Genomic DNA, 8,168 nt, shown 5'->3' with positions numbered 1-8,168 from the left:
GGGGGAAAAAAGGAAAACCCGCCCGCACCACCCAGCGGCCCCGAGCGGGGATAACAAACTCCAACTTAAAAAAAACTTCCCGAGCGCGTCGAGGGGCGCGGAGGCGGCGGCTCTGCCCAGGTGCGGGTCGAGGCAGGGCTGGGGGGTCCTGGCTGCTCCCCCGCCCCGGTGAGCGGGGAGGGGAGCCGAACCCCAGCCCCTTCCCCAGCTGGGATTTGCTTTGCGCTGCACAGCCAGACCCAAGTGGGGGCTTTTGTTGCATCCTGGCAGCCGGGGGGGCTGCGGGGGTGTGTGTGGGGAGAGGGTGAATCTGGATGGTGTTGGGGAGGAGACAAAGGGGTTTTTCCGGGGCCGGGGGGTTACCCGGGGGTGGAGGTGGGGGTTCAGAGTTTCGGCAAAGGCTCCCTGGTGCAGAGGGGAAGCGGTGGCTCGGGAGAGGGGCTTCAGCGGGCTGCGGGGTGAAGGAAAACGAGGGCACAGCAACTTTATAATCGACTTTTTATTAAGATTATAAATTTAAACAAATCTGAACAGTTTTACCCGGTGATATACAATTCCATATGCACAAAAATACAGGCTTACAAACAAAGAAAAAGGAGCAGGGAAAAAAAAAAGACCCCAACAGACCGTTTGGCAAAGCATCCTCAGTTACACACAGTGCTGATACCGTGAAGTTGGGAGTGGGCAAAAAAAGAGGAGGGGACGACGACCAGAAAACCCACCTTTTTACAACAAAAGGTTTTTCTTTTAAAAAATAATGTAAAAAAAAAAGCAAGAGACTCTACAGGAGACAATCTCTTCACAAGACCAAACAATGCTGGTTTTATGATTGCGAAGGCTGAAACCAGAACAGTTAAACTTAAGGGGGGAAAAAAAAAATAGGGGCAAAAAAGAAAAAAAAGAGTCAGAGCCGACACACACACCGGAGACGTGAGTCGTGTTACACGGTTACCTGCGGCATCACAAGCACACGCCGAGGCAGAGGCTCCGGGCTGCCGGGGGTGGCTCGCCCCCTCCCCGGCATGGCGGGGAGCAGCCCGGAGGGACCCCCGGCCCCTGTTTTTCCCCTTCCCACCCTCCCCGAATTCAGCTCTCAGAACCCTCCAGCGCTCCCCTGGCACAAGCAGTGGGAAGAAGTCACATCGCGCACGTTTCTTCTGGGAGTAAAGTTGAAATGTTTTCATTTCTGCCTTTTTTTTGTTTTCTCCTTTCAAATATATAAAGAAACGCACAAAAGCGAAGGGGCAGCAGCGGCTTTCCCCTGCCCGCACCCTGAAACGCGCCGAGCCGGGGGCGGCGGGACCCGCGGGGCGGCCCGGGGCGGGGAGCGGGGCCGGGGGCGCTCCCGCCGCGGGGTCCCGGGGCCGGTCCCGGCTCTCACGTGGCGCTACCGGCCGCCAGCACCGGCCCCGGGAAACCCGCCGCGAAGAGAACCCGAGCGGACACAAAGAGGATTATTTAAATAGGTGCTTCGTTGTTTTGTTTTTTTTTTTTTTTTTTGTTTTGTTTTCGTTTGTTTGCTTGTTTTTGTTGGTTTTTTTTTTTTCTCTCATCTCTGCAAAAATAAAGTCCCAAGATCTTAGATTTTTTTTTCTTTATTGTACAATTTATAAAACACTAGCGCGGCTCTGCCCTCCCGCCTCCCCTGCGCACCCCTCGGCACCCCCCCTCCCCTCGCCCCAACCCCCCTCCCTGCCTTTGTTTCAGGGTCCCCCCTCCGGAGCCGCCGTCCCTCGGATCGCACCCCCGTTTTATCAACACCCCCCACACCCCCTCTGCTCCCCCACTTCTCTCTAAAACGCGACGATGGCCCGAGTCCAGGCTCCCAGGCTCGCCAGCGCCTGCTTGCTGCACAGCTGCCCGTTGAGGGGCTGCTCCGAGTCCGCCTGCTGCCGGCTCACCAGCCCCGTGAAACCGGAGCCGAAGATGGAGATCAAGTTGGAGATGTTGGAAGAGTCCTGGGGGTGCTCGGCGCTGTACTCCTCGAAGCGGGCGCGTTTGGTGCACGGGGCGAAGGGGGGGCCGCCCGCCACCCCGCCTCCCCCCGGCTCCCCTTCCTCCACCCCCTCCTCTTCCTCCTCCTGCCCCGGGTAATACTTGCGCTTGGTGCCGGGCGCGGGCGGCGGGGAGGCGAGCCCCGGTGCCGGCTGGCAGCAGCAGGGGCACTGCGAGCAGCAGTCCTGGTGCAAGTACCCGTTCTCCACCGTGGTCACGACGTGAGTGTCCAAATCCAGCACGGTGGTGCGGCTGCTACAGTGAGGGGCCCCGCCGCTCCCGAAGTCACAGCCGGCGGCGTAGAGCAGCCCCGGGGCCGCGCTGCCGCCGCCACCGGGACCGGCGCTGCCGGCGGCCCGGTAGAAGCCCGGGGACGAGTCTCTGCAGGGCGCTCGCTGCAGCTCCGGGGGCGCCGCGCACACCGGCACCTCCAGCAGCTCCGCGCCGCCCCGCGCAGCCCCGCAGCTCCGCGCCTCGCGGTCCTGCGTGTCGGCGGGCAGCGGGAGCGCCGCCAGCTCCGGCGGGGCGGCGGCGGCGGGCGGCGGGCAGGCGGGCATGGCGAGGAGCGGGGCGCCGTCGGGGTAGTGCTGCTGGCGGCGGTAGAGCTCGGCGTAGCGCTCGCTCAGGTAGAGCTGCCGGGCGTTGCGGAGCACATAGGAGACGAGCAGGTTCTTGTGGAGCTTGATGCCGCCTCGCTGCGTGCGGGAGCTGTGGATCTTCCGCAGGGAAATACTGATCAAACTCTGCGCATCGAGGGTGCACTCCATCCTCCTCCGGCCCCTCAGCATCGGCTCTCGCCGCCCGCGCAGCCAGGCACCCCGGCCCGCATCCACACGGCAGCCGGGCGGGTGCGGAGGGTCGCAAGGAAGGAGGATAAAGAGGCGGGGGGGAGGGAATAAAGGGGAGGGGGGGAAGGGGAAAAGGGGGACAGAGCTTGAGGTCGCTGGAGAAGGGGGGGAAATAGAGAGGGGTGTCTTCAGGGGGCGGCCAGCGGCGGGAGCAGCGCGGGCATCGCCGGGGGCTCCCGCTGCTGCCGCCGCCGCCGCCGCGCTCCGAGCACGGACGGCGCGGGCGGGCAGCGCCACCAGCGCCGCGCGCGCCCCCGCCCCGCCCTCCCGCGCGGCACCGCCCCCCGCCCGCCCCTCCGCGCGCTCCCGCCCGCCCCGCCCACCCGCGCGCTGCCCCCCCCGCGCTCACCGTACCTGTCGCACAGAGACACTGAACGCCCGCCCGCCCGGCCCCCGCCTTTTATACCGCCGGGCCGGCACCCGGGCCCCGCCCCCCTGGACCAGTGCTACCAATAGAAAGGCAGCGAACGGCTTGACGGACGGGCGGTGCGGCCAATAGGAGCGAGGCGGGCCCCTCGCGCCGTTCAAATGGTGTCAGGCGCGGCGCTGCCCGTGAGGGCGGTGAGGACTCGGCCGAGCCCGGCGGGGTGCACCGGGGGCACCGGGGGTCCGGCCCGAGCGGCGGCGGGGCCGGGGCGCCTCCTCCCTGTGCCCTTCCCCTCGCACAGGTGAGCGGGGGGCGGTGCCCATCCTGGTGGGCGGTCCCGAGCAGCCGAGGGGGCGGGGGCGCGGCACGCCCCGCCCCGTCCCGCCCTGTGACACCCCCGGGGCATCCCGTATCCTCAGCAGGACCCTCGGTGGTACCGGTACCCTCTGCGAATCCCATCCCCGAGGATGCTAGGGGATGCCTGCTCCGCTTGGGGCTGTCCTAACCCCGGGAGTTCCCGGTTCAGGTGCTGGCGGCACCTCAGCGCTGCCGGGTCCCCCCGTGCCCTCACAGCCCCTGGCGGGGACACCCCTTGTGGTGCCTGGAGAGCTCCCGCCGTCACCCCGCGTTTTGGGGGATAGTCAGGGCTTTCCCCCGACGTGGGGGCAGGACCGTGCATCAGTCACTCCTCACAAAGTGCCCCAATCACACCTGGTTTTCCCCCAAAGTGAGAGCAGAACCCCGCTGGGGCTAATTACGGGCTAATTAAGGCCTTCCGTCCCGCCTTGGGGCACACGGCTGTGTTGGCTCTTGAGGGCAGCGCGGCCCTGCTTTTCCTCACAGAACGGTGTGAAGGGAGGGGTCTGGGCTGGTCCCGGAGGGGGCTAGGGACTGCATGGGCTCGGGGCTGGGTTTAGGGGGTGCAGAGGCTCACGGGTGTCCCCACGTTTGTTGCTCAAAAGCCCCAGTCACCGAGAGAGTCAACCACCGAGCCTGGGGAGCAGCAGTCCTCACGGAAGCTGGTGACACCATAGAGCAGCAGCCCTTGGCCACCAGGTAAGAGCTGGGGGGCTGCAGTGTCTGGGTGGGAGAAAGGGCTGTGAGCTGGGTAGTGAGGAAGGGATTGCTGTGCTGGGGCAATGGGAGCTGCTTCTGAGACAGCATCTTCTGTAGAAAGCAGAAGGTAGGGGAGAGATGAGAGGGTTTCCCCACTGACTAGGTGCCTGCCTTGGGGTCACCCTGGCATACATACCTTAGCAGTGGCTATGGGCAGCCTCAGGTTCACACGTTGTGGGGAGCCCATTTGAAAGAAAACCTCCAAAGCCCTCACTCCTGCTGTGCAGCCCAAACTCCAAATCACAGGGGCAGTGACACAAGATGATCACCAGGGTTATCAACTCACTGTGCAAAGCCTGGGCTCCATGGGGGATTTTGAAAGGGATACTTGGAGAGCTTTTCTTGTGTCCTGGCCTGGCTGGATTCTGCTGGCTCAGCTTGACCATGTCCTCCACTCAAGGGAATGGGAACAGGATTTTGTTCTTCGGGAAGGGAGGTTGGGACAGCAGCTGGGCTGGGGCAGCTTGTTGTCCCCTAAGGGGCAGCTGGCTAAGTCCTGCATGCTTATGGAGCAACCTTCTCCACAATCTGACTTCAGCCATGCAAACTGGGGTGAATGACACTCTGGGCATTCCCAAGCTCTTGAAGGATGCTCTTGACCCATTTTTCTTGTTTGTAATGTGAAAAGTGATCACAACTCTGTCCAGAGGTGTGGCTGTGGATTGGAGCAGCGTTGCAGATGGGGGGGTTATGCTGTGTCCATCCTCTCCTCCACCAGTCTCTTTCTCTCTTGCAATTCTTCCTGGCTGCAAGCTGGCTTTTCCAGGGCTGTGGCTGCACAGCAGCTGGAGGTTCAGGAGGTGAAAACTGGAGCTGGTCTGTGTAGATACTATGGGGTGCAGCAGGGCTTGGGTTTGGGCATATTGTGTAGACCAGTGCTGAGCTTTGGGTGCTTTGGTGGCTGGAGCCAGGACTTGCTGCTGCTCAGCAACATCAAAGGCTCTGCCATCACAGTCTGTTGGGGTTGGTGCTTGTGGACTGAGCCCCAGCTGCAGCTCTGCAGCATTTTCTCTGTCCTCATGGGCATTGGGGAACCAGGGCAGTGAGTGTTGCTGCTGCCAGCCCGTGCCACATCCTCCACCCAGCCAGCTAGCGCAGGCAGTGATTTCCTCTCCTGCTCAGCTGGCATTTGCTGCTCTCTGGCCCATCTCCAGCTGTTAAACTCCAGCCTAGGTGGTCCAGGCTAAGAGCTTGAATTGCCCAATGGCCAGCTGTGATGGGGGATCTTGGCCATTGTGGATGGTGCCAGCCACAAACATTGTCCTGTCAGACACCCTCTGCCTCGAGCTCCTGCTCACTTCCCTGCCTCCAACTCGAGCGTGGCCTCGGGGCACTGCCCAGTGCTGGCCCTCTGCTCTTTAATCATCGAGTGGCCCCACTGGCCTTGGGTTGTGGATTTCTGTAAGGGTCAGGTGGACTTTGCAGGGCCCTGCCTGCAGCAGTGCCGGGTTTATGGAGGTGCAGAGGGTGGTGCGTCCTCAGGGCTGGCCGGGCACCACGGGGCAGCCCTGGATGCAGGAGCTGCTGCTCTCTGGCTGTCAGAGAAGTGCCCTCTGCTGTAACTGCCTGAGAAGCTTCGTGGCACCAGGAAAACCCGAGAGCACAGCGGGAGCCTCTAGGAGATGAAGACGGAATTAAAACTTTAATCTTATTTAGACTCTGGGTAATTAATATAAAGGCTATAAAACGTGGGCCTGATCCTCGTGCTGACTGCTGGGCACTGTGCTGTGGCTGGTGGGGCCACGGCAGCTGCAGGCTGGCTCTCCTCCCCGGCTGGCTCTCCTGGCAGGTGCCAATGTTTTGTTTGCAGACACGGTAGCTTTAATCCTGGAGCTCGGACGGGCTGTGCACTGCGAGAGCTGCGCCGCTTCACTTTGGCCTGTGGACTCCAAAATCTCCCAGAGACAGGAATCTGGCTGATACCTGTCTTGGCACACGACTGCAGGCTCTGCTTTTCTAAAGAGGATAACGAGTCCTGTCCATTTTCTGGCTCTGCAGCAGCAAGATGGGGCAGGATGGCTTTGGTGCTTGCCTTTCTCATGAAAACCTCTGTGTCCTGTCTGCCATCCCTACTCCCTGGTGCTGGGGTTTGTGTGCCCTTTCCATGGGCAAGGGCTCTACTGCTGTAGTGGACAGTTCATGTAAAACCATCTTGGTTAAATGTAATTGCAGCTTTTAACTGGCCTTTAAATGGCGAGAACCATTATTTCCCCAAAGGAGAAGAGGATGGGCCCAGGATTTGCTGTCTGGGCGGCTGAGCTACATATTTCCTGGTGTAGATGATGCTGTCCTGGGTACTGTCTGCGATGTGGGCACTGTGGGGCTGCTCCTGAGCTGGGGATGGTGCAGCTGTACCACAGCTGGTCCAGCCCTGCTGATGTTCCCGGTGCCAGGGCCGGTTTCAAAGCCGTCGATCCTGCAGCAGGCTCCAGCAACAAAACCTGGCGGTCCGCTGCTCTCAGCTGCAGAGTAAACAAGCTGGCAAGAGAAACCATTTTGCTTCAGCTAGTAGGAGAAACCCTTTTTAGGTAGCACTTCCAACTGGCAATGCTCTCCTTCATTAACCCCCTCCTTCCCTTTCCAATGAAACGTGAATTTGCAGCGAGTGGAGATCAGGCGCTTGCCAGTGCAGCTTTGCCACCCAGAGCAACGAACACAGACGTGAATTTACTGCTTGATCTCATAATTTCAGTGCAATTAGACTGGCTGCTATAAAGCAATTTCCCCTTGAGCCTCAGAGTCCTGGGCCCAGGCACTGCCCAGCTTTTCTCAGACAAGGAAACGGAGGCCTTTGGGTATTGGCTGAAACACGAGTTTTTTTGGGTGCACCTGGAACTTGACTCCCTGGAGATGCATCTATGAGCTGGAGCTGTGGGTGCCTGGCATGTCTGAAAAGGAGCCTGCTTTTCAGGCTTACTTATTACAAGTCAGGCACCCAAAGCTAGTGGGAAAACAAGCCAGAACAAGGTTTTCAAGCTGAGCTCTTGGAGCAGGGCTGGCCTCTGCCACCTTCTCCTCTGTGCTGAGCAGGTTTAATGTTGCTTGGCTTCCCAAGCTGCTCCCCATCTTGGTGGGGACTTGTAGGGCAGACCCACGGTTCTGCTGCAGTGTGTAGGGAAGGGGCATGTTGGCTCCCAAAGCCAGCAGCCCTTGGAGAAGCATATCCATCTGTATTGATCGAGTGGGCTGTGGGTAGGGCTGTCACCTCACTGTCGTAGCTGTTAGTTCTTTCTCACAGCTCTCAAATACTTTGTATAAAATCTTGGAGAAAAAGGGATTGAAACCATACTGAAAAAGCATCCATTTAATTATCTTTTCTCCATGCTTTTAGATGGGGAGCTGTATAATTTCTCCCAAGCACCGCTGTGGCACTGGGTATGGATGACATGCTCGGTATTTTGATTTGGTCTGCTCCTACCTAAATTCACCAACACATTTCCTATGTTCCTGGTACCCAGGGAACTGCTGTGCAGGGTATGGGTCCTTCCATATGCTTCCCTGCTATTGCTTCATGGCCTCTCACTGCAGCGTGGCCAAGCAGCTGTGCCCCACATGGTGCTTACAAACTCTCCTTGTGCCTTCTCTGCTCCTACTGTAGTGTTGGGAGGTCCCTTGGATGGGAATTGCATGATTCTTCTTTTGACTTATCCTGGAAGGGTGGAATTGAGGAGGTGATTGCTACCAGGATCCTACTGCTGATCTTCTCCTCAATGGGCTCTGCTTATCCTGCTGTAAACAGGCAAATGGAGGCTGTGTTGGCTAGCTGGTGATGTGACCCAAAGAAGGGGGTTTCTGCCTGTGCTGATGTATTTTAGCTCGTTGCTGGCTTGCTGTGCACACAG

General features: G+C 59.7%; 1 protein-coding gene and 1 long non-coding RNA gene across 5 annotated transcripts in view; one reads left to right on the top strand and one right to left on the bottom strand.

The window, feature by feature from the left end:
* Positions 1-484: 484 nt before the first annotated feature.
* On the bottom strand, positions 485-3,089 carry IER5L (immediate early response 5 like). Its single transcript, XM_085077061.1, has one exon. The coding sequence runs from the start codon at positions 2,781-2,783 to the stop codon at positions 1,794-1,796; it is 990 nt and encodes a 329-aa protein (XP_084933187.1). The 5' UTR covers positions 2,784-3,089; the 3' UTR covers positions 485-1,793.
* A 132-nt stretch (positions 3,090-3,221) lies between these two features.
* LOC146429906 (uncharacterized) overlaps positions 3,222-8,168 on the top strand; it is a 116,616-nt gene continuing 111,669 nt past the window's right edge. For all 4 annotated transcript variants that reach the window (XR_014855485.1, XR_014855487.1, XR_014855484.1 and 1 more), the window contains exons 1-2: positions 3,222-3,511; positions 4,173-4,266. This is a non-coding gene — a long non-coding RNA (uncharacterized LOC146429906). The remainder of the gene's footprint in view (positions 3,512-4,172; positions 4,267-8,168) is intronic.

This window comes from Lichenostomus cassidix, chromosome 17, assembly GCF_008360975.1.
Source record: "Lichenostomus cassidix isolate B80296 chromosome 17, HeHo_3.0, whole genome shotgun sequence".
NCBI classification, from domain to species: Eukaryota; Metazoa; Chordata; class Aves; order Passeriformes; family Meliphagidae; genus Lichenostomus; species Lichenostomus cassidix.
The sequence above is the reverse complement of the archived record's forward strand: the minus strand, read 5'-3'. Positions and strand labels throughout refer to the sequence as shown.

What these genes read in the sequence shown, in the direction of transcription:
- IER5L (XM_085077061.1), bottom strand. Translation starts at nt 2,783, where the DNA reads ATGCTGAGGGGCCGGAGGAGGATGGAGTGCACCCTCGATGCGCAGAGT.